Source organism: Leuciscus leuciscus (assembly GCF_965113295.1).
Source record: "Leuciscus leuciscus genome assembly, chromosome: 18".
In the NCBI taxonomy this organism is placed as follows: domain Eukaryota; kingdom Metazoa; phylum Chordata; class Actinopteri; order Cypriniformes; family Leuciscidae; genus Leuciscus; species Leuciscus leuciscus.
This window is the reverse complement of record NC_138742.1, coordinates 4,904,873-4,932,403: the sequence shown is the minus strand read 5'-3', so window position 1 is coordinate 4,932,403 and position 27,531 is coordinate 4,904,873. Positions and strand designations below refer to the sequence as shown.

The following is a 27,531-nucleotide window of genomic DNA, read 5'->3' as shown; positions in this document are numbered from 1 at the left end:
AATGCAGATTTTCCAGAAAGAAGATGTGACGACAGACGAGAACAGTCGCAACATGATAAGAAGTTCATGCATACAGTGACAACATCAGCCCAGCTCGTGAATGGTCACTTCCGCATCAAGTTGCCTTTGAAGGATGACAAGGTGAAGATGCCGTGCAACCGTGGTATTGCTGAACAGAGGCTTAACTCTTTGAAAAGGAAGTTCAATAGGAATGCAGATTTCTTTCAAGAGTACAAGGCTTTTATGGACAACATACTGGAAAAAGGCTATGCAGTAAGGATTCCAGAAGAACAGTTGATTCGCAGTGATGGAAGAGTATGGTTCATTCCACACCATGGGGTGTACCATCCAAAAAAGAAGAAACTCAGAGTCGTCTTTGACTGTGCAGCAACTTACCAAGGTGTATCGCTAAATGACCAGTTGTTGCAAGGGCCTGACCTAACTAACACCCTCATCGGAGTGTTGCTGAGATTCAGACAGGAGCATGTCGCCATGATGGCAGATATCGAGTCCATGTTTTACCAGGTGTGGATTCCAGACACGGACACAGATATGCTACGCTTTCTCTGGTGGCCAGATGGTAATCTGAATGTGGAAGCAGAAGAGTACAGAATGTGTGTGCATCTGTTCGGTGCTACATCATCCCCTAGTTGTGCGTCATATGCATTAAGAAGAACAGCAGAAGATGCAGCATCAAAGAGTACCCCTGAAGCCACCCAGACAGTCCTCAAGAACTTCTATGTGGATGACTGTTTGAAGTCAGTAGCCACAGAAGACAAAGCCGTTGCTCTTGCGAGAGAGCTGATGACGTTGTGTGCCAGTGGTGGTTTCCATTTGACTAAGTGGGTCAGCAACAGCAGAGCCCTGTTGGGATCTATTCCTGACCACGAACGAGCGGCTGAAGTCAAAGATCTCGATTTGGAGTATGATGAGTTGCCAGTGGAACGGGCATTAGGCGTACAGTGGTGCACAAGTTCTGACAGCTTCAGGTTCAAAATATATCTGCCGGACAAGCCATGCACCAGACGGGGCATTTTATCTGTAGTCAGTTCAGTGTATGACCCAATGGGTTTTTTGGCACCACTCCTACTACCTATCAAGCTAATTTTAAGAGATCTCTGCCAAGAGAAGAAAGGTTGGGATGAAGAGATCAACGAAAAATCATGCCGGACATGGATGAAGTGGCTGACAGACTTAGACAAGCTTTCAGAACTCAGTCTGAACAGATGTTTCAAACCCTCTGCATTTGGGCCCACAAACACTGCTCAAATCCACAATTTCTCAGACGCTAGTCAAGATGGGTATGGCGTTGTGTCGTATCTCTTGTTGACAAATGACCGGGGTGAGAAACATGTATCATTCTTGATGGGAAAGTCCAGAGTCACTCCACTCAAACAGATTACGATCCCGAGAATGGAGTTGACAGCAGCGACTGTTGCAGTCAAGATCGATCAGATGTTGAAAGAAGAACTTGAACTTCCCCTGATGGAGTCAGTCTTCTGGACGGATAGTACAACAGTACTGAAGTACATCGAAAACGATGCCCTTCGTTTCAAGACGTTTGTGGCAAACCGTGTCTCTTTCATTAGAGAAGCGACTACATCTTCTCAGTGGAAGTATGTCAATACCTCACAAAATCCAGCAGATCAGGCTTCAAGAGGTTTGAAGATCCAGAGCTTCATAGAAAGTAAGAGCTGGTTTCAGGGGCCTAGTTTCCTGCGAAAGGGTGTTGAATGGCCGGAACAACCTGAACAGTGTCCTTACCTGACTGAAGATGATGTTGAGGTGAAGACGTCCGCTGCAGTGTCATGCACAAACTCAAACGAGTGCACAGATCCACTGAACCAGCTCGTTGAGTATTACTCCAGTTGGCATAAGCTGAAAAAGGCGGCAGCCTGGATTTTGCTCTTGAGAAGGATGTTACGACACCTGAGCGAGAAAAGAAAAGAGTTTGAGCAGAACATACAGCAAAATGAGAATGATCCAGAGAAATGTAGATCTATAGTTGAACAGCAAATGGTGATGTGCAAGAAGAACCTGGAAAAAAGAAAACTCACCGTGGAAGATCTATCCAGAGCTGAAATTGAACTGGTTAAATACAGTCAGAAACAAGCTTACACAGAGGAGATACAAGCCTTGCAGTCGGCAAGTTCCCGTGTGAAAAAGAACAGTTCTATCTTCAAACTGGATCCATATTTGCAAGATGATGTGTTGAGAGTAGGAGGACGTTTGAACAGATCGGCGATGCCTGAGGAGGCCAAGCATCCTGCCATTCTGCATAAACAGCACAGAATAGCTCACCTCATTCTCCACCACATCCATCAAGAGTGTGGACATGGAGGTAGGAACCATGTCTTAGCCATATTGCGACAACGGTATTGGATACCAAGAGCCAATGCAGCAGCAAGAAAAGTGATTTCAGAGTGCAACCTCTGCAGAAGACTGCATGCAAAGGTAGGAGAGCAGAAAATGGCGGATCTGCCACAAGACCGTCTGCTCCCTGACAAACCACCCTTCACCAACACGGGTGTGGATTATTTTGGACCTTTCGAGGTCAGAAGAGGACGTGCAAAGGTTAAGCGTTATGGAGTGCTCTTTACATGTTTAACTGTCAGGGCAGTGCATATAGAAGTAGCCCATTCTCTTGACACCGATTCATGTATTAATGCCATACGGCGTTTTCAAGCCAGAAGAGGTCAAGTGTCAATTATTCGTTCTGACAATGGCACAAACTTTGTCGGCGCTGAACGAGAGCTGCGTGAGGCATTGGCAGAGCTGGATCAGTCTCGTATCAATGAAGTAATGATGAAAAAGGGTGTGCAATGGATTTTCAACCCGCCTGCTGCGTCTCACCACGGCGGTATCTGGGAGCGACAAATTCGCACCGTGAGAAAAGTGCTGAGCTCTGTTGTGAAGCAACAGCTCTTAGAAGATGAAGGACTACACACTCTCCTATGTGAAGTTGAGAGCATCATCAATGGGAGACCCTTAACCACGAACACAGATCACCCAAACGACCTTGAGCCGCTGACGCCCAATCATCTGCTTGCGTTGAAAACACAGCCTAGTTTTCCACCTGGTGTGTTTACTAAGGATGATGTCTACGCCCGCCGACGCTGGAGACAAATACAATATATGGTGGATCTGTTCTGGCGAAGGTGGACTCACGAATACTTGCCGCTTCTGCAAGAACGGCAAAAATGGCTCGGCTTAAGTAGAAGTTTCAAGGTTGGAGATGTCGTTCTCGTCGCAGATTCGTTTCTGCCAAGAAACTCCTGGATGTTAGGCAGAGTCATAAGAGTGATACCTGACTCCAAAGGCGTTGTCAGAAGTGCTGAGGTTCGGACGAAGATCAGTATCATTCAAAGACCAATAACTAAACTTTGTCTGTTGCAGGGAGAAGACTGAAGATAGAAGAGAAAGACTTGAATAGAGTACAAATTACCATTTGAATAGTCTATGAAAAGTATTTAGTTGTCAAGTATGTTAATACTTTCCAGTTAACGTTTACCTTAAATACTTGCCTATGAAGAAAAGAAGATTCTTGCTAAAAGGAATTAAAGAAAGTGTTGAATGTAAGAGTTTAAATGACTTCAGTTTAAGTTTAAGTTGATAATTGATATGTTAAGGCCTAGTCAATTAGGGACCGGGATATGTTGAAGCCATTTCTATGGAAGTAAAAATATTTTAGTTTATTTTGTAAAACCTGAGAAAACCTGTGTTGCAAATAAAACGTAGAAATTGGAATGTAAACAGTTAACCAGTGATTTAGTATAATGTAATTTGATTGGCTGTTAGATTTAGTATGAAAGAAATAGTACCCGCGAAACAGTCAGAAGCCACTGGACTTTGGAGCAACACAGTCTTTTGACCTACACGTAATTGTACATTTAATTTGTAAGAAAAGTAAATATCCTAAGTTTTAATTTTTTATGTTTTTGAGATTCATAATTAAACCGTCAAACGAAGAACTCTGGATTCAAGACTTTTATTTGACGTTTCGTGTTGAGTACAAAAGAACTTTGAAGTCCTAAGCTAGTGAGTCAGCTTGCTGCGCTCACAATCTGATTCATGACTTTCTGCAACTGTCCGTCCGATTTCGTCTGATTTGTTTGCCAGTTACAGTTACAATATTTAATGGTATTTAATGTATTAACAAACATGAACTAACCATGAACAATAGGCCTATTACAGCATTTATTAATCCTTGTTAATGTAAGGCCTAATAAAAATAATCACGTTAATTTCTGAATCATAGGCTATGTTGACATTAACATTGATTAAGATTAATAAATGCTGTAGATGTTATCGTTATTAGTCCATTGCTTGGTCTCTAATGTTATCAAATGAAAGCTTTATTGTGAAGTGTTTGTATAAGTGTGTAGTGTGTCGTCATTGGCTGATTACATGACTGCTTTGATGGCAGGCACCTGTGAAGGGAGGACAAATTTAAGGGACTTTAAAAAAGAGGTGTGGTGCAACCGGGGGACGCTGAGTGTGGTGATCTGTTGAGAACGTTTTGGCTGTCTCTCGGGGACAGTAGGTCCTCCGGAGATGAAGATAGCTAGTTAGCTAGCTGCCTTGGGGTGAGATAGTTGAGTTGTAGAGGGGGGAAATTAGTGTCACCGACTACCTCAGACTATTGCCCGGCTGACGCCCACGTGCTACCGAGATTCTATGAATGAATGCCCACGTGCTACTGAGACGTTATGAATGCCTTGATGCATACGACGGAAGGATTTTATGAATGAACTTTAAGTTCCGCCCCTGGACGGTAGAGTGACGTCTTCGGTGAGAAGACGGGTTGCTGCGATCACTACTCACCCCCTACGGATGAGTCTTCTCTGCCCCACGGGAGGGAAGTGTTTTTAATCTATTCCTATTTGAATTGTTTGACTGTGTATTGTGTAACGGACAGCGGGTTAAAGAGGGAGGTTGGGGAATTGAGAACAGAGGAAACACGCCTTACGTGTGATCACTGTGTGCTGTGCAGGCTGGGGTGCTATGTTGAGTATCAAACACTGTGACGTATTGAGCGTGAAAACTCACTGTGTGTATATGAAGTGTTGTGCCTTGCGGAGTTTCCCGTGTTTCTCTTCCCTGGCTCCCTATCTTATCTGTACCCGTAGGATGAGTTTTAGCCTCTCTATTTGAAATAAAGTGTAAATTCTCTTTGATTAAACCGACTGGCTGTTCTTTGACCACCGTAGGGCTGTTCTGAGGTTTATTACAAGTGTTTGTATATTGAAGTGTTTGAAGTGTACACATATAGAAGTTAGGCTACTTGTATCAGCTGAATTTATGAACATTAATTCAAAATGACAGTAATGGCTTGCTTTTCTTGTGACGTTGGTTCAATGAAATAGTTCATCATCAGAACATCAGAATTAAATCAAACAAGAGCAAATCTGTCAATCATATCCAACACGCATATTATCATTCGGTAGGCTATAGATTTATTCTAATGTTTTTGGGTAAAGTTAATAGATTAATATATGATATGAAAAACGATTGGTCGTGAGACAGCGTTATTGGAGTTTTGCATTGCTCGATCTACAAATGTAAAGGGTTTCCGTTCGGCTTAAGCGCTCAGATCACAAGTTCCTATAACGTCGATCGATCTATCTATCAAATCTTCGCTTTTCCTGTATCTAATTATGTTTCGCGGTAACACTCCAAGCTCGATATGAAAATGTGTGAGGAGAAAACACTCGGCAACTGATGACAAAGACGAAGTAAAGATAGAACAGAGAGAAAGAAAGCGAACGTGTCATTTTGCTCACAGAAGCCACGCCTACTGTCAACTGTTTTGTGTGAGTGTTTGAGCGGAGTGGAGATTCTCATCTTAGTTCGTGTTTTCTTTGAGTCAGGACCACTACACTAAAACAGTAAGAGAACAAATTTATTCATGACTAATTCATTAATAAGAAATATATTAATAATTGTAATGTATTACGGTAACATATTAACGTGTAGGCTACATTTAAAAAATATTTAAGCATTTGTGGATTTTGTTTTACACTGTTGACAAATTAATAATAGGCCTAGTAATAATAATGAATTAATAATAATAATATTATTATATCAAAAAGCTAGTGCTTATATTTTCCCGTATATCACATATGCAGTTAATTCATATTAATTAATTAATAAACAATAATTACTTAATGATGTCCTTTAGTTGGTAAATTGTTTTCTTTTTTTTTTGTGTGTAGGAAGAAATGCTGACTGCTTTCCGAGGACTGTATGTCTTTCTGATATTCAGTCTAGTGCTGAACTACACTATGGGTTCTGATTCTGGCTGTGATGATTGGACAATGTCTGGATTAGATGTCTGCTGCAATAGACGCAAGCCAGGTAACAGACAATAACTGACTGCAATGTGATGTGTTATGTAACGTAATATGATATCTGTAATAATGACATAGGCTATTCTTGTAAAAACTTGATCTTAATTTTAGAAAGTTTACAATTTCATAATTTCCCATTGTTCAATTACTTATTGGAATATGTGAAGAAGTGTGTGTGTGTGTGTTCATGATGGTAAGTTTTTATTGATTTTTTTTATTTTTGAACTCAGCATCATAAAATTAGGTAATACGATCAGGCTTTTTTTTATGCAACTCAGCACTCTAACCTGTTAACATGGGTACGGAAAAAAAATACGCAGTGCAAGCGGAGTAGGCTATGTGTGAAACGGGCGTTATACTGTCTATGGGTATCTCCCAGTGAAACCGGATGGCTCTAGAACGGTGTCCACCGATTGGCTGTACAGTGAGTCACTCAAAAGTACACCAATCAGGGGCGCGTTTCTGAAAGCGAACATGGCTCAAGAGAGAGTCACCAAGGAAGAACTGGAGTCCATTACTGGAGGTTGTTTTCTGCCGCCATGATTCAGCCTGTTCGACAATCGTTCTTTTCTCTTTGGCAACATTATTCAGTGCCACGAGTAAGTAAATGATTTTAACATTCGACAGTATTAAATGTGTGTTGTTTTAGCCTACAGCTATTACATGTGTAATAAAAATAAAAAGCTTTTGTTTTTTATCAATCTTGATATTTGTAATTGTGTTTATAATTGTAATTCATAATTACACTAGATCAAATTATTGGAGTAACATTAATGATATATTTTTGTTGCGTATGTGCCTGCTAGGGTTGTCAAAATGCGCGGAATTATTGGCTACTTCTTCTAACCTACTTTTTTGACATATTGCATATTTAAATGAAATGTTTGTATTGAAATACTTTACCTAATTTATATCCTAACATTGATAAAACTGTACTTAACGAGACAGTATGAAGATGTTTGTGAGGGCTGGGCACTAGAAAGCTTTTGAGCTCCTTTATGAAAACAGACTTTTTGATTACTAGCCGATACAGTGATTTAAAATACCAGAGGAGAGGTTAGTAAGAATATACTATTTGTAACCACGGTTTAAACCAATAAATTACGATGAAGGCTCATGATCGCAAAGCGTTATGTGCAAAAGACAGACAGAATGAGAACCTTTTGTGATCTGGATCTTCACTGTGTGAGTCGGTGCCAGAAATGAGCAAGAGTGCGGAAGTACAGAGTGCATTTAGGCCACGCCCACACCGGGGGGAACCAATCGTTAAGCTGCCTTTCGACAGAGCAACGGAGCAACGCTTTCAAGCTGCAGTGTGACAGGCCAGGGTGATGTACACAGCAAAATGCTGAAACCACTCCCCCGTCGCGCGTTCTGTGAAGGAATAACCGGAAAGGAACAGACTTAAAGGCTACACGACACCCCGCTGCGTTACTTATTCTGGATAATATCTTGGAGAATCTCCACAATTTTGTTAAATATGAAATTAATTTCCACTGTCTTTGTGTTAGTTCAGCTAGTGTTGTTTTCAGGTCGGTACCGTAGAGAGTGGTCGAATGCTTGTTTTTATTTTACTGTAAAATTAATGTCAAGTTCATCGCTCATTATTCTAAAGCATTGATTGTCATCCTAAACACTTTCTTTCTGTTTAACAGTCGATGCTTTACTTGCTGATGGGTCGAAGATCGAGGCAAACCATGGAGAAAACGTTACACTGCCATTCCCGATGGATAAAGCGGAGAAAGCCGATAGACTGAGGATCATTTTCAGCATCACAGAAACTACGAAAAACTTATCTTTGATCGCACAGAAGTGTGCCCCTCATGAAGGATGTGCTGTTGTGGATACACCTGGAGTTACACTGATATTTGGAAAAGGATGTTTATCTGTAATCATTCAGAATGTGGACATCTCCAGATCAGGACTCTATAAAGCAGAAGCTTTGTTTGGAAACAACGTGTGTGAGGTGAAAGCTACACTTGTGGTCAACAGTAAGTATATTACTATAACGTCTTTTTGCATAATGTACTAGAATATATATATATATATATATATATATATATATATATATATATATATATATATATATATATATACATACATATATATGGGTGATTCTCCAACTAGGAGCACTTTTGGCACTGTGAGTTTATGGAAAATTCACTCTCTTAAAACAATCTTCCTAGCTTCATTCATTTGTCTTCTAACACAATATAACAGTGGACAGTTTTAGAATTCCATGGTTTATTATTATTTTTAACAGTTTTTCTGAAGAGCGCTTTCAAAGATGTCATTTCCACCACTTTTCAATTTATGTATTTTATTATAATATAATATTGTAAAACTGATTATATAAGATTATGTATCAGTCAACAACATAATGGCTACCTAATCATGTAATAAAATAAATCTTAATACTTCATGAACTTAATGCATTTTTATTTAAAGTTGCTAAATGCCACGAGTTGGGATTTTTGCCCACAGCATCTCATTTTTGCTCAGGTCTATGTTTATTATAAGTCACTCACATATTGTAAGTAATGAACTATTACTACTTGATTTAAAATACATTTAGATCCACATCATTGGTTATTCTTTTTTTTTTTTCTTAAAAACTGTAGTGGTGGAAATTACGGTATATGGTGGAAAGATTGTTTCTGTTTATTTTTACTTAAATTGCCAGTCGAAAATATTTTTAACCATGTATTTTATTATTTAACATATGAGTTGAACAGTATACCTAATAGTTAAAAAAAATGATTACAAATGATATGCAAATTATATAAACCTGCTCAAAACATTCATATAAATATAGATAAATAAAAATACATTTAGAGTGTACTGGAATGGTGATATATAAAGTTCTCAGTCCAAAAGCACAAATATGTCATGAGAACATGCATAGCGCACAAGAACTAAATATATCATGTCCAAAGCTACGCCTGTAACTTCTCAGAGGTGGAAATGACATTTTAGCAATTTTTCTGCAATATTAGCACACCCTCATGTCAAGCTTAGCTACTTTTGGACTTATGTTGTTTACTCGTAATAAACATAAATGCATTATTTTCATATTTGTTGTACATAATTCAACCGAACTACAGCCAAGGTGGAAATGACGCTGAATAAAATCTTGTGCTGAAGAGCACATGTGCCTGAAATTTCATCTTCAACTAATAGTCCTTTTCACTATTATTTCCATAATTACCAAGTAAATAAAATATTTAAGGTGGATCTATTAAAGTGGATTTTGTTGAAGGAGGTGGAAATAACGGAAAACCTGGGGACAGACTTATTTCATTCCAAAAATAGTTTAAAATTATGATATACATATGGAATTTCGATGGTATGATATTATTTTATTTGTGCTTAAGACAAACATGTTAAAAAATATTTTTAAATCGACCCTTTAATATAATTTTCTAACATTCAAAGAGGGCCAGTCTGGGTTGGGGACAAGCATAAAACTGCAAAATCTGCTAATAAACAGCCTTGCAAAAGCATTTTTAAAAGAAAAAAAGGGGCAAGATTTGGTGGTTACTAGGATGTAGGAGCATGAACTTCATAATGACGGTTTATTTTTTCACTTGTTTGTTTATTTATTTACAAAAAAAGGCCAAGGACACAAAAGTGCCTGTAGTTGGAGAATCACCCATATATATATATATCAGTGGGGATTTCTTTAAGACTGCAAGGGAAGCTCGGCTTCCCCTATAATGTCAAAAAATAATGGTCAAATGTAGCCTAGCCTACTATTGTGTTAACCTTTTATTATCTAAAAATGCGTTAGAACACGTTCATCTCAAAGACGAGTTCGTTCAGAATCAGCTACATATAGCAGGTCGGCTGACTCGATCCTCATACATTCCCGCACCGTCACAGTGCATTTCCCTGTTGAAGCCCAGCGTCCATTAGTCTCGCATAGCCAGACCTTCAGACTGACGGCAGAAGGTCTGGACTCTATTGCAGCATTTCTTGGCCAAGGACCGCCCAAGAGGACATTTGACTGACATGTAACACACAACCAATCACAGTTTGTTTTGTACCGCGTCATATTTAGGGGCGTGACAATATAATGTTGATGTCCCTACAATAACAGACCGGCGTGCATCTAATAAATTATTAATTCAAGAACCTTGTGCAAGTTTACTGCATCAATGGAGCCGCGAACTTCACATACTTTTGAAAATACAGCGTTTAGTTGATCGTGGTAAGCGCTCATTGTCACAGTTGTAAAAACAACGGCTTTCTTCTTCCACGAGGGGTTTTGGCGTCATGACATTTGTTTCCAGGCGGACAGATAAAGAACGCGACACTCACGTCTCCCGGACATCCTGTAGATTTCAACCAATCAGATCGCGACTTCGAAACTCCTGAAGTGTTTCCAGAAAAGTGTGCCATATGCATCAGACGTTTAGCCAACGTTCCGTGGGCGTGACGTCTGAGGCTGAGACTAAAGGCCAATTTATACTTCTGCGTCGAGTGTACGCCGTAGTGTACGTCGTAGGCTACGCACGTAGGCGACGCCGTCGTGAGCATTTATACTTCTGCGAATGTCTGTGTTGCTCTGCAGTTACACCGCCGAAACGCTAGTTGGCGCAGGTGGGTTTTAATGTTCCACTGTGTTTACATTCCTCGCGGCTGTCTGAGCAATGGCGACTGAAGGAGTCATACAGATGGCTGTATTTCCGCACTTCTTCAAGCAATCTCTCGGTCACTTGGTCTATTTCCATGGCTCTTCACTGATCTTCGGAATTTAAAAATGGCGGGCGGGCGGTGCAGAGTGCAGAAGATCATTCCGGAAATGCGTAGGAGGAAACGCGATGCTATCCAGCCGACCAATCACAGATCTTGCGGTCCGCGTCGCCGCGACGCGTAGTTACATTTTTGAGGAGGTGCGCGTCAGGGTACGGCGAAGGGTACGACGTATGGTACACGTCAATGCGTATGCTACGCCGTACCTTCTACGCGCACCTGACGCAGAAGTATAAATTGGCCTTAAAGGGATAGTTCACTTTGAAATACATTTTTGGTATGTTTTAGCTTACCTCAAGGGCATCCAAGATGTAGGTGTCTTTTTTTCCGCAGTAGTTTCATTTTTAATTTTTTTTGGTCAAACCGTTCTTGTCTGTCAGTCATATAATGCAGGTCGATGGTCACTTGTCTCAAACAGCATGCACAGAGTCCAAATTAAACAATTCCCCGTCGTCCAAATTAAACAATTCCCCATCGTAAGTACACATTGATGGCCTAAGACACGAAACGAGCGGTTTGTGTGAGAAAACGAACAGTATTTATATCGTTTTTACCACTTATACACAGCCATTTTCTCACACAAACCGCTCGTTTCGTGTCTTAGGCCATCAATGTGTACTTACGATGGGGAATTGTTTAATTTGGACGACGGGGAATTGTTTAATTTGGACTCTGTGCATGCTGTTTGAGACAAGTGACCATCGACCTGCATTATATGACAGACAGACAAGAACGGTTTGACCTAAAAATATAAAAATGTAAACTACTGCGGAAAAAAAGACACCTACATCTTGGATGCCCTTGAGGTAAGCTAAAACATACCAAAAATTAATTTCAAAGTGAACTATCCCTTTAAGCGTCCATTGACTTCAGTGGAGCTGCTCTGCACAGTTTTTTCCAGTGCTTCGATCGAAACTAGACAGTCATTGGATAAATGCTGCGATTATGTCCCGCCCGCGGACGCTCAGCGTCTCTGGGGGTGAATGGAGGAGTGGGCTGGCCTGGACTCCGGGCTTCTGTGTGATGATTGGAGGGTCTGTCGAAAGGCTGCATCTCCTTTTGATTGACAGCGATTTCATACAATAAAAAGTCGCTGAAGCTGTTCGAGCTCAGTCCCATCGCGCATTTTTCAAAGACAAACTGCTGCAACCTATTTCTTGGTATTTACTTGTCGAAATTGCTAGCCAACTTTCATAATACACCACACAATTATACGTTTATATCCTTATTATATTATTACTTATATTTTGTATATTATTAGTAGTAATAATTAAAAAATAATTATTAAAATAATTAAAAAAAATATTAGTAGTATTATTATACTTAATATATTATTATTTATACCTTTATTATATTATTACATTTATACAATTATATCTAACTCTGCTGGCCATTGAGAGGACACTGTTCAAGTCAATGGAAAAGACGCCTTAGTACGACAACGTAGGGCAGAATTTACGTATAAATAAATGGACACTTTTTATGATGTAGGCCGAAAATGAGCTTCCCCTCTTTGAAACACCAGCAGCCGCCACTGATATATGTATGTGTGTGTGTCTGTGTCTGTGTCTGTCTTCGAACCCTCTTCGTCGGTGTGCTCACTGCTCCCCCAAATGTCTGAGTTGTGTTTTTGTGATGGATGAATGAGGACACCAACTCGGCCATTTTGCAGCACACAGCAACCTCCCCACACACATCAAAGATCTATAGAACTTTTAGTTACCAATATCAAAATAACAATGCATACAAAATTATAAAACGAAATATTGTTTTAGCTACAGTTATATTAACCTTACATCACAGGGTTCTCAAACACTGGAAAAAATAACTTTCATCATATGACAAATAAAGTTAAATGTCAGATGCATCCAAAATACAAAGAATAAACCCAAAAATACTCAGATAAACGTTAAACACTAAACAATATACAGAAAAATATATCCCACCACAAAAATGAATCCAAACAAGCAAATACTTTTTGGAAAAATCCTCTGTTGAAAACAATTATAAGTGATAACATTCAGGTAATGTAAATAATTACATGTTTAATGATATGGAAAAGAAGAAAATTGCATTATTTCTGCAAACACACAGATCTTTAATATATTGAAAGAAAGAGTAAAGGCTTGACTTTTGGCAGATTGTGAGAAATTTGTGGTTTTGGATTTACTGTTTATGATTCTCTTAATCGTTTCTGCTCCTGTTGTCTCTTCCAGAAGCTCCAGTTTCCTCCAGTCCAGCTCCTCCACACTCCTCCTCCAGCCCAACACCTCCCAGCTCCTCTGACCTACACTGGCTTTATGCTTTAATTCCAGTCTTCATCATCTTCATCATCTTGTTTTTTTGCTGCTTCTGTAGATGGAGGAGGGCAAGTATTACTTACATTTATTCTTTTATTTATGGATATATGCATTATCTCGGGTTCTAATAATCTGAGTCTGTATTCATAAAAATCTTTCCACTAAAAGTTTCTATTAACATTGAAATTTAGGAGCAACTCTTAAAAATGAGTGGCGTTTCGCTCCTAATATAGATCTCATACATTTTTAATCTACGAGTAATTCAAACATTTGAACAGTAAAAGTAGCAGCTGAACCCAGAACAGTTTAGATGTCGCCCTCAGGACTTCTGTATCACTAAAGACTGACTCAAACGATCTGATCATTTGGATCTTCATAACAGTTTAACAAACTTTCCTTTTGGTATCTTCACTTTAAAGGCCTTCGATGGTTCAATCCCACAGATATTGAGATCTTAAAGGGATGGTTCACCCAAAAATGACAATTCTGTCATCATTTACTCACCCTCAAGTTGTTTCAAACCTGTATAAATTTCTTTTTTCTGCTGAACACAAAAGAAGTAGGAAAAAAAAATACTATGGAAGTCAGTGGGGTCCATCAACTGTTTGGTTACAGGCATTTTTCAAAATATCTTCTTTTGTGTTCAGCAGAAAAAAGAAATTTATACAGGTTTGAAACAACTTGAGGGTGAGTAAATGATGACAGAATTGTCATTTTTGGGTGAACTATCCCTTTAATGCGGCTTTATGAGTAAATTAGTCAATTACACACATTTCAGTGGTCAAAAACCCAATGTGGGTCACTTTGCATAAAGCTAATACTTTTTTCTTTTAAAGAGGAATATTTAGAAAAATCCTATTATAAATGAGATTAATCAATAATTCAGCAGCAAAAGTTACTCTAATATCATGAGTGCACAGTAATGGTATGAAATCTAAACATTTAGTGAAAAACATTATTTAGTGGGAAACAAAAGTAAATGAGTGTAGAACTAAATCTGATATGTTACACATTGCTCTTAGTATTGTCGTAAAATAACAGTAACAAAATTATAAGTATATGTATTAATAAAGAACCTTCTGTTAATTGCCAGGTATCCCCCTTTTTAATTAAGAAGCAGACTATGCACACATCTGATCTGTTCTGTGTTTTTGTACGCTACAAGAGAGGAAATGCACTACGGGTCGGGGTTTCCCTCTGTCATGATGTTAGCAGCAAACACAGTGAAGCATAAAGCTATACACTGAGGTCTGAGGCAAAACCATCTGACATTAGCCACTAAACTTCGCAAGAATATATATAAAAGTATATATAGGCTTATAATGCTCCATTTATTCATTACTGCTTATGCTGATTATTTAATAAAAAAAAAGTTTTAAAAAAAGAATATATTCCAACATTCACTTAAACACACAAAGTTCTGTAAGCTTTCACACAAGTATTATGCATTAATAATTCAGTTTGTTTGCCCCCAAAAATTGTTTAGCAGAATCCGCCACTGGCTTCTAGTCATTGTGTTTCCCTCTATCAGAACAACTGCACACAACACACACACCTCTGAGTGCCATGAACAAAAGAAATTCAGAAGTTTACATGTCTTTAATTCATGAAGTGTTAAAGATATCTTCATATCCTTTTAGATTCTTGTTCTTATGAAACCTTTTTTTGGGGGGGAATCTTCATTTTTAAGGTTCTATATTTAATATCATAGATATTGGGATGTCAATGTGGTAAGGTGTGGTTACGATAATGCATATTTTTTTATACTCTTGCTCCCAGCTTCAGTAGCTGTTAAAATGAACAATCCAAATATCCCTAAAACTGATGCAAAGAAAGATTCTTCTACATACATGTTTGAGAGCAAGGTAATGTGTATCAGCTTAACCTCAACCTAATCTTCTGTGGGTTTCTGACCTCAGACAAGTGTGTTTTATGTAATTCTTTTCATAGAGGGAAACCAGATACATTTCTAGTTTCATTCATCAATATTTATTCTTCCTCTTTAAATGCAATAAGTATCAGCTGTGTGCAAAGTGAGCCACATTTGGTTCTTGACCATTGAAAATGGGTAAAATAAAATTCAACCATTTGAACATGGAGCTGCTTTGAGATCTCCATATCTGTGGCATTGAACTATTCATGGATTTCATCAGGTCCCTTTCCACAGGTGTATTAATCAAGCACAATGCAGTCTGCATTCATAATGTAGGTGCTTGATTTTATACACCTGTGGAAAGGGACCTGATGAAACCCATGAATATAGAGCCTTGAAAATGAAGATGTCAAAAGGAAAGTTTATTAAAGGGCCCCTATTATGCTATTTTAAAGTTTCCTAATGTTGTTTTGGAGTCTCCTACAACAGGTTTACATGCATCAAAGGTTTAAAAAAAAAAACTGTTTAATTTCCTCATAATATACATGTGCACATCATCACATTTTCAATGATTCTCAAATGACTCCTCAGATGAATCAATCTCTCTAAATCCCTCCTTTCTGCGAGCTACTCTGCTCTGATTGGCCAGACAGCTCAGTCTGTTGTGATTGGCCTACCGCGTACAGCACGCATGTCAAAAACAAAAATGTCCATTGCCATAAAAACGTCAGCTCTGCTTGTCCTGAGGCTTCCTACACCGTAAACTAAACACAGTAACGAACAATGATGTCGATTTTACCATATCAATGCGAGCACGAGTCCGATGATGAAACACTGGAAGAACTAGTTATTCAACCCGAACCTCCATCGCAAGCACGACTCGAGCAGGACTCAGTGTTTCTCAGTGATACACTACTCAGTTTGAGGGACATTATGAGATGTTGCAACTGTAATTCCTCACCATCAGCATTAACAAGTGCATGTCCATCAACAAACTGATTGTTTTACTTGTACTAATTTATTTACCGAGTATTTTTCTAATATATTGCGGTGAACACATGGAAACTGTATCAATAACAGTGCATGTATGCAGGGTTTTTCCTGGCTCAAAATGAGGCGGAGGTGGTAAAATCCTAATAATGTAATAATAAGGTAATAAAAATTGTATTTTTCGTAAATCATAATATAGCCTAATGTGTTTCCCACATTATTTTTGTGGGTGGAGCTTGGTACCTCTAGGGGGGTCCGGGGGCATGCTCCCCCTGAAGAAAATTTTGTACATTTTAAAGATAAATTCATTAATCTGGTGCACTTTGAGTCACCCCAATCCACTGTTAAAAATAAATAATCCACCCGCAAACCGCCCATAATCTTTGATTTAGATATCTGCATCTGATCATCATATTACAATTATTCATATTCTCAGTGTTAAGCATGAATGCAAATGCATGAATTAGTCCTTGATGGTAACATATCACACTGAATTTGGCTAATTAAAAATGAATATTTATTTAAAATAAAAGTTCTCCTTTTGGCAAAATTACATTTCCTTAATAGCCTAAACAGATGCTTTACTCCCTTTAAACTTAAATTGTCAATGTTTCATTACATCACTGTTTGAAAACACTCAGAATAATTTTTTGTACCTTTTATAAAGGGCATTTTTTCCATAAATGTTTGCTCCATTTCTCATTTCAAATTCTTAAATTTGATCAATATATATTCAATTAAAATAATAAGACACTAGGCTGTTACCAATCAAATTAAATACTTTACATTTAAAAATTATAACTGTATTAAATGAGATTATTTTAAATATTTTTGAATATACAAAAAAGGAATGTTGAAAAGAATGATACTTTGAAACTAAACCGCCAGTAGGAGGCGGCAGGCGGCCGTCTTAATGAGCGAGCCATTCAGTCATTAATTCAAACGATTCGTTCAAAAGGCTGATTTATTCAGAACGAGGCAGTTTATGAATAGGTAATTGAATCTTTGACTCAACCCATTCGTTCAAAACGCTGAATCATTCAGTAATGAAACACGGCTGAGTGTTGCTGTGAGATTCGCGATGGTTCTGCGGTGATCTTTGTTTGGAACTATTTTTGCTGCTGAAACAGAACAATAACAGTCATTGCGTCTAAAATGTAAGTGACTTAATTTTAACTATTTGTTTATTGAACTGTTATGAAATCAGTCTCGGTTTCAGTCTTGATGGCATTCAGGAAAACATCACTCAGGTCGAGTGTAGCCTAGGCTATTGTTTCTTAACTCTGTTATAAATAACAGCGCGAGCCTCAACAGCGCAACTTTGTTACCGTCAGTAGCCTACTTACATTAAATGAAATAAAACAGAATCATCCTCACGTTTTCGGTGAATCCGTAGTTATTTTTTTATTTTTATATTAAAATTTGTTTTAATCAGGGCATTTGTCCAGATGGGCTACAATTCTCTCTCGCTTTTCCCTTCAAATAAAGAAAAAACACACGTGTCCCGGACACATTCTATGATCCCGGACAAGCGTTATTGTCGAGTCCTCCTGATATGTTTTCCTTGATTTGTTTTCCCTGAAGAGAATTACGTTGTTGAAAACGAAAGTAGAGTGACGCACGTTCATTGCGTTTCAGCGTGATGAGAGTTCCGTGTCTTTATTAAACTCAACACATTATATCTGTCATCCACCCTCGAATAATTGGAATGGAATGTTTTTTTATTAGGCTACTTGACCCGCGGACCGCGCAGCACTATACGGTTTGAGAATGGACACAAGCAGTAACCGCAACAGAACCGTCACGGTGGAAAAAGTGTATCTGACCATGACTGTCTGTCCTAGTTTTGTCGAGAGCCGGAGGCGGCACGAAATTTGACGAAGGCGGCCGCCTCATAATTCCTCTATGCAGGAAAAACCCACACAATGTATACATTAGCCGAGCTCTAGCGTGAATGATCTGATGTAACATAAACATTGGTAAAACAAATATTTCCTCAAAGTAGTGAGAACGACAGACAATCTGCATTAATAGACACAGTTATAGGTGTAAGGCTGGAAGCTTACGCTGCTATTTTGAACCAATAATCGGACCAAAAGGTAGTTGAAGGATGACATGTATATTTCAAATATTTATCTGACTCTAATATAATTAATCTGACTCCATTAAAGTTGTTGTTATTCTTTAACCTCTTATTCTTTAAAGGTCTTAGAACTGATAGGAAAAACATAGGATTTAACCTGAACGTTTAGATAACGAAAGTTATAATCACTTTAGCTTTCAACATGATCAGTGATAAAAGGAAAGATTCTCAAAGCCTTTAAAGCAGGCAAAGTTATTTATTAAGTCACATGTTTAAATATACAGACAGTGGAGTGGATCAACATACTGTATAGAAAACTTAGTTGTAACAAATAATGCACTGTTGTGTGCGGGAGTGGAAGAGTTAAAGCCTTTCTCCTAGATCAAGTTACCCTTTTAATACCCTGAGGAAAGCATTGACAGTCACACGACACAACATGAGTACCAACTAAATACCGACACCAAACCGACCGACAGGAAACCAAAAGATGAGGCAAATGTGTGGAGATCAAGAGGGGAAGAAGAACATTAACATATTCTCCTCAATGCATGTTTAACCAGTATTACCTATATTGTACATTAGAATACTTTAATATCTCTAAGTTCATCACCATTCGTTTCTGTTTATAAGCTGTCAGATGAGACCAAACATGACATAGTTACATATTAGAACACACTAGTAAGTAAACAGTATGTAGTTGAAAGCACATGTTCTGTGAAGCAAATGGTACAGACGTGTCACTGAGGAGCAAACGACTCTGTCTCTCCCGACAGAACCATCCTGTCCCTGGAGTTTCCCAACAGTCCTCAGTCAGCATATTGATGAAATCCCCTTGCGCTATATAGGCATTAGCATACTGTGAGGATGATGAAGGCCATTGTGCCACGTTTAATTCACATGTATACCTTTAAAAGGATTTTTGAAGTACTAGGCCAGTAAAGAGTTCTGCCCATATTTGCTCAGCCCTACAGCTTTAACACACAGCAGAACAGTAAGAGCTGTCTGCCATGGATACACACACTGCGCCGATGATCTGTCTTCATCCATTTTGCCACCAGTTGATTAGTGTTCAAAGAGAATGATGGGAAATCTCTGAACTTCACGACACGTGACCTTACAAGAGTGATCACTGATAGGCTGTCTGTCACCTGCAGAACACCAATCACATTTTAGAGATGAAAAAAAAAAATCATCCCCTGACTGACACTACTTTCTACTCCAGGAACTTGACAGGAATACAAAGTACGATATTTGTCTTTCAAATGTAGTGATGAAGTTAAAGTAAAAAGTTTCCATAAAAAAATGCTTTAAAAGTGTACTTAAGTAAATGTACATCGTTACTGTCCACCTCTTCAATTTAAACGGGGTCAAAGAGTTTGAGCCACTCGATAAACATAAGCAGCACGACACAACGGTTCATGTGCTCGTCTCCTAATCAGGACCTGATATAAATACTGATTAATTCTGCTCTTTAAAACAAGGAAAAGAGGCTAATTTTAGGAAAAATGGTTAGTATATGCGCCAACAGCGGGAAACTGTATATTCGTGCAGTGTGTGTGCATTCATGTAAACGCTACGTTTGGATTAAATTAATTTTGATTGAAACAAAAGGTGTCCCTGTAAACTGAGCTATTGTCTCCAAAAACAGGCCTTTTACTGGTGACCATTCATTTACTGTTTGTCGACGTAATCAGTGAAAAGTTAACCCTTAATTGAAAATCAAGTATATTCATGTGTGAAACCAGTGGATCAGAAAGAATGATTTATAAACAAGTTTAAATAATAAAAAATAAGTGAATGTTAATTTAGTAAATAATTTGCTTGTTTTTGAATATTTCAAATATTGTCAAAGAATGTGTTTTAAATGTATAAATTAAGCTTTGGCAACATTTTATTTTATTTTTGGTTTACATGTCGTCTTGTAATTGTGTTTTTCACTAAGCTCAGTTTTCTGTTGTTTTCTTTACAGATCCTGTGTTTTAAAAGAAAGAAAGAATTGGGATCCAGTTCCAGTGATTGTGTGTCCGTCATCGTGAACGGTTGTGGAGAAAACACTGAAGCTCTTCTCACGGAGACCCGAGTGTCTTAAAACATGAAATAACATTACAATCACTTTAGCCTTGTTCAATATATCAGTCCAAATCAGATTTTGTGCATATCTGATCATATGTTTTGTCTCGAGATGCACACCAGTAATGTTTTTTCTAAGACACATTTATAAAAGCTACTTAAATCAGTCCTAATTGAACTAAGGGCTAATCCTGGTTTAATCTAAGCCCTGTCTGTGAAACCGGGCCCAAATGTCTTTGTCCAGCACCATGGCTACATGTAAGACAACATCTGTGTTGGAAACCCCTCAGGTATTCCAGAAAATAAAAAGACAATCATTTAGATCAGATTCCAATCACAGATAATCTGATTTGGATCGAGTGTGAATGTAGTCTTAGATGCCAATGATCTGCCAAACTATCAGATGCTGTTATTATTTCAGTGTGATGCTCGTGCTGCAAGTACAGCTGAAGTATGAGCACAGATGCGATCGCAAATTCAGTTCTCTTTCACAGCTACACACACAATTATGTCAAAAAGCACATCATGTGGACTGGAGCATTAAATGTAAACCGTGTATGTCCTACACGAGTGAAAAACAAATGGGTGAAAATCAGATCCGTGGATTTATCCTAAGGGAACAGCCTCTTAAACTGTTGCAATACGTTTCATTGTTACATTAATTAAAAAAGCACTGCTTTTGATTTAATCACTTTTTTTATTTTTAATATAAATCAATTTATTTTTAAATCACACAGTGAAGTGGGTTTTTTTTGTTTTTGTTTTTTTTTATTCAATTTCGGTAGGGCCTATTTGAAGTTTTCTTACTACATGGTACATAAACCTGTGCTATTGTGCCTGAATTTTTTTTTATTTAATTTGTATATTTTTTCTATTGTATTTGTCCTATTGCTTGTAATTTGCTTCTTTGTTCCTATTCTAAATATCTAAAATAAAAGTACCTTCCTTGCTTTAATACAGAAGTCTGTGTGTGATGATTGTAGTCAGCTTTAATGGACTTCAAAACAGAAACAGCCGTTCACTGCCATTATAAAGTTGGAAGAGCCAGGTCATTTTTTTATATAACTCAGATTGTATTCGTCTGAAAGAAGAAAGTCATACACACCTAGGATGACTTCAGGGTGAGTAAATCATGGGCTAATATTCATTTTGGGAGAAACTAGCTTTAACTTGTGTAATAATCAAAGCACTAGCCTCAGCTTTATGAAAGTTAGAGGGAAGCAGCAGTGGTGCTTCTAGACCACAGTAACATTCATCTTAACCTATTTTCAGTATTTCAAGTCATTTTTCAGCATGTCATGCATCACTGCAATCTCTAGAAGTAAGCTAATAAAACAATTTCAACTCGAATGAATTTGTCATAATGTTTCATTTATTTGACAGGTAATTTTCTATTGTAAGTGTGATATAATGATCAATAATGAGAATACAATTTTAGCATCTAAGCACATCTAGGCACTTAATCTTTTGGAGCTTATTAATACCTTAAGACTGACATTAACACTAAAAGCTAAATAACTTACATTTTGATTTCAGGGGGCCTTTAAATACATTTGTCTACAGTTTAAGATGACAGCAGTTATTGATGCAATACACATTTGTTTCAATTTAAAAGTACATGCACACAAATCAGACAAAGTAACATTTCAGGAAAATGTGGATTTACAGCTTCACAACACAAATTATACTATTAATATTTACTTGTAAGCTGGTATTGATGCTAATAATCTGTATTTTTATTTGTTTTAAGAAGTACAGTTATACTGCTTCTATTTGAGATTGCAGGTTTGATGTATCAGAGATGAACAGAAGCTTCGACTGCAGATCTTCAGTCAGATCCACACATTATGATTAATGTTAGGATACGCATATATACTTGCAGTCTTTATAAAGGGAAAATAATTGGTCTGAATTTGGTTATCATGAAAGATTATCACACGGATAAAGCACAGTCTCTTTACACAGGCATCACATGACCGCACTTTCTTTCAGAAAATCTGGCTTGTGGTTGAAGTGTTTCTTTCTCTTTCCCTGTTTCTTTCGTAGTGTGAACATAGGCCTACATAGATTCAGTGTGCAGGTGTTACAGATGCTATTCAATCTCTCCATATTTCAGTGTCAGACAGGAAGAATAGAACAATTTGCAATGCAACAAACTTTTATTAAACATGCAATTTATAACATGTTGCAACCGTCCCCAACACTATCAGCCATGACAGAACATCATAGACACACTGACTTTGACACATGCTAACCATGTCACTTAGAAGTCAACAAAACAATAATTCAAACTAAGTAAGTTTTGATTAATTTATACAAAATGTCAGGACAGTATGACAAAAATATATCTCATGAAAAAATGTACTTTCATACCTCCAAAACAAGTTTTGTTCAATAAATGCAGCAGCAGAGGTTGAATGTGTCTACTGTCTTCTTGGTGGGTGGGAGGGTCTAACTGTGCATGTACAGTATGAGTGTCATAGCTAGTTTCTGATTGGAGAAAAATGACATGTTGCAACCATCCCTTGTTGCTCCCCTAATTTATTGTTTTTAGTCATAAGTTCTGTACACTAATGCTGCTATTACTGATTTCAGTGTCTGTTTTGACCATATAGCCCTAGCCTACTGTAAATAAGGTTATGACCATAGACTGTAAAAGGTTATGACTGAAATCCGACCGCAGGGTTTCAGTAACAATGTACCCGGTTTAATTTGTGATATATTAAATTAGGCTATTTATATATAATTTAGCTATTTTTCAGTTTAAGTATAGTTTAAGTTTTTATTTCTTCCCAGTTAATAATTCTAGAGCTTCAACTTCAACTTATTTCAGTCGATTGCAAGGCAACATTTCCAATTTTCGTTACCTACTGTATATTAATAGCCTATTATAGGCCCGTTTTGTGTAGCCTAATTTCAGCTTTATTTCAATTAACTTAAAATGCATTAATAGTTTTATTTACAAATTATTTAGGCTGCCGGTCCGGGACACCATTAGGCCGGGATCGAGTCGCAAGTTTGATTTGCTACATATTCCCGCTTTTTGGTCTTCTTTTCCTGACTATATAGTCCATGTCATGATGATAGAGTTATTGACATTTCAGCACTTTGTGACGACATCGACATTAATAGTTTTAAGCGTGTGAATTGCACATAGAAAAGGAATTAAATGTACAATATGTATTTTTCTCCGCCGCTAATGGTCGTTAACTCGTCACACTCATCCGCATACATTGGATTGAGAAAAAGCATAAATAAACATTCAACTCGGCACGGTCAGCACGAGACCCGGGAGGCATAGAGTGAACAGAATGTGTGCCAGTGGCAATGCAGCCATACCAGAGAATGTCTACTGCGTAGCCTACTACGTAGAAGTGCTCTGGCCATACTATGAGATGATGACACACCAACGTATTCCGGATCCAGGGGCTTGGATCAGTTCAGCTGACAGCTAACCTTAGCAGTTCATAAACTTTTCTTGCTCCTGTCAGTGACGGATTAATTCGTAAAACTTCATCAGTTAGGCTACTAAAGTTTGTCAAACGAATAACTAAAGTCTGTTACAGCTCTGAACATCATGGTAGAAAAATAATAATAATAATTGTAATGTCTTATGTTTTATCCTGTGCCATTCTTTCAGTGGATTATTCGCTGCACCCGACCAGATCACTTCGAAAGGTAGGCTAAAACAATTGTCTTTATAGTTTGCTATTCACGGATTTTTAATAATAAGCGTTTACTTAAGTGTGCAAAAATTCCTCATTCATTGATTTAAGTTATATTTGTTAAGCTTTACTGTTGCTGGACAATGAACAAAACCTTCCCGGGAAGGTGTACACAAGAGACCCCGGGGAAGAAGACCTAGGAGGGATTATGTCTCCCGGCTGGCCTGGGAACGCCTCGGTGTCCCCCCCAGAAGAGCTGGAGGAAGTGTCAAGAGAGAGGGAAGTCTGGGCATCTCTGCTGCTGCCCCCGCGACCCGGCCCCGGATAAGCGAAAGAAGAAGAAGATGATGATGATGATATTTATCCTAGCTTTCACTGTCTGTCGCCTATCAGTCAATAGCATATGTAAAATTAAATCTAGTCTAAATACTAAACTAACCAAATAGCACTATAAATGTCAATATATCTCAAAATCTCTCTCCTCTCACAAAAAACCCCCCAAGAGGTGAAGATGCGTTAACTTCACTATAAAACTTTGTGGGAGAAGATTAAGACAGATTGTGTGGTCTGTTCCCGACCCTGTTAATTATGGGGCGCCGTTTGTAAAGCGGCTCACGCTGAAAATAACAGCAACATTTTGTCACATTTAGCTTCAAACTATGTTTAAAAAACTGGTATGAATTTTTGACGGTCACTTTTTAGCACATTTACAACAATATTTGTCAACTTAGAGATATTTTAAATAGTTAAATCTAAATATTAAATGTTACACCTAAATGTTAAATGTTAAATCTAAATGCTAAATCTAAATCTAAATGTTAAATCTAAATGTTAAATCTAAATATTAAATCTAAATGTTGAATCTAAATGTTTCGGGTGAAACTAAATATTTAACTAATATGCAAATTTCGATCTGATAAATTATAAACATTTAGATTCAACATTTAGATTTAGATTTAACATTTAGATTCAACATTTAGATTTAGATTTAACATTTAGATTTAACATTTAGATTTAACATTTAGATTTAGCATTTAGATTTAACATTTAACATTTAACATTTAGGTGTAACATTTAATATTTAGATTTAACTATTTAAAATATCTCTAAGTTGACAAATATTGTTGTAAATGTGCTAAAAAGTGACCGTCAAAAATTCATACCAGTTTTTTAAACATAGTTTGAAGCTAAATGTGACAAAATGTTGCTGTTATTTTCAGCGTGAGCCGCTTTACAAACGGCGCCTCATAGTTAATCAACCCGCTTAGAACACATTTATATAGACACTTGATATTCCATCTTATTGGATTATTAGTTAATTGCATTTGATCGATTTTACATTTAATAAAACATTTGCTTTATGTGTGTTTTTATGCATGTTTGGTCTGAGTGTTTGTTGCATACACTGTTCTGAACAGCAGGGGTCAGTCACAGCTTGTGGCGAAAATGAATCGAAACATGGAATTATTTTGCGAGCGGTTCAATTGCTTCGAATCTTAGTTTCTCCCCTCACTACTCGACAGACTGAACAGAAAAATGATTCAGAGGAAATTTCTAAACTTCAAAGAAGGTGGAGCCTCCGAGCACACATATATATGACATGCCTAGACATTCACCTCAGAGAACAATGATAGTAGAAAGACGTTTACCGGCCGGAGCGATCAGCCTTTTTACCACTTTTCCGGAGACTATTTCGCTGTTTCGAATTGTTTTGAGTTGCAACAGAAAAGGGCTGTTTCTCCCAAAAGCATCGAGAGCTAGTTAACCATAGAGACCATTGATGGCAATTATTCTACGATCAAATAGGCTTTACGATGCTTTTGGGGAAGCGCAGCCCAGGCCGTTTATGACGCACTTTTAAAAGGTAAAATAAGACGTTTGAAGAACACGTTTATATATTATCACTACATCTGAATCTAATTAACTTGTGTATTAATTAACTTGTGTATTACATTGTGGTAAGACTGCTTTTAGTTATGCTGCTCCTTGGTGTTGGAATTTGCTCCAAGCTTTCTGTTTGTATCCCACTTGAACATTTTAAACAATTACTTAAATGTTCCAAATTTGAAAAATGCACATGTTTTCAATGACCCCTTTATGTCATTTTAAATTGTTTAACATGTACTGTAAATCTGTTTTGTTTGTGGAGTCCGTTTCTGTGATTCTGTGTAACTTGTGTAATTGTTGCCCCAGGGCTCCCTTGTAAAAGAGATTTGAATATCTCAATGGGAAATCACCTGGTAAAATAAAGGGTAGCCTATACATTTTTTTTTTAAATAAAAAAATAAAGAATGCTTAGTTTATTATTGCTCTCTAAATTAGTATGGGATGTTGTCATATAATATATTGTGCTTTAGATATGTTATTAGATAAAGTAATTTATCAAACCACAAACAGCCTATTAATGGTTAAACCCGTTCTATTAATGCAGTTTTACCCATCGTTGTGTAAACAGAGAAAAAGGTTCTAAAACGGGTTAAATATAATATTGAGGCGTGTGATATGAGAATATCATATTTATTCCTTATAAATTAATGTGAAATAAAGAATAAAATTCCTTATTGTAGGAAAGAGCATATTGCTACAAATTTAGAGAAAGCAAAACCGTTTGGGTGGAGATTAGGCACTGAGATTCTGTTGACTATCTGTATATCATGTTTCAGCTGATTTTTGGATTGATGTTAAAGGGAAGTTCATAAGAGAGATTTAAAAAAAAACTGCTAAAAACAAGTTTAAAAAGTTCTTTTTTTTTTTACGTTTAAAAACAAAACATGCGTGGCTAAAATTAAATGATGGGATGGGATGGGGGAAGGAATCATCTAAATACCAAAATTGTATTATATACTACTGTATATAATATAATTTCCAGTTTTAGTCTCTTTTATTCTGCTTTCAACACACGAAGCACAAAGGGGATTCAGTGGATCCTGAAGACTCCCTGCACTGACGCTGTAGCTCTGTGGATTTTTCAAGCCTTTTTAAAAAAAGTGAATTATGGAATAGCACCCAATGTTTAGTTATATTTAGGTTGCTCCTGCGGACTTGAGCCACCATGATCATTTTCTTCTGTCAGTGGTAGCCTACATTCACACTGCTTTCTCTGAGCAACTGGATCCTCCTCATGCAGGACTGCAAACCATAGTGGAAACTACAAGAACAACATGGTGGAAAGAACTGACAAAAATGCTTGACATGCAGTTTGTTCGAAATGTATAAATCCATTGTTATTACAGTGCAAATGTCTGTCTATGTGTGTGTGTGTGTGTGTGTGTGTGTGTGTGTGTAAACAGATGTTTTTTTTTTAATTTAGACTTGGATATATCATGTATTAATTTATATAGTGTAAGTACAAGGGATACATAAGATGAATTAAATTTCACTTGTTTGCAATAGATTAAGAAAATAACTTGTCACCTGCAGGTCTCCTGTCTTTGTGAAACCATAT

At 37.4% G+C, this 27,531-nt stretch overlaps 1 protein-coding gene across 1 annotated transcript in view; it reads left to right on the top strand.

Moving 5' to 3' along the window:
- The window catches only part of LOC309480264 (uncharacterized protein), a gene marked incomplete at its 5' end in the record, with an annotated part of 38,322 nt that extends 17,811 nt beyond the window's left edge, over positions 1-20,511 (top strand). The window contains 2 exons of the mRNA XM_082144676.1: positions 13,322-13,473; positions 20,321-20,511. Coding sequence (XP_082000802.1) covers positions 13,322-13,473; positions 20,321-20,440 — 272 coding nt within the window. The 3' untranslated portion in view covers positions 20,441-20,511. The remainder of the gene's footprint in view (positions 1-13,321; positions 13,474-20,320) is intronic.
- Positions 20,512-27,531: the final 7,020 nt, after the last annotated feature.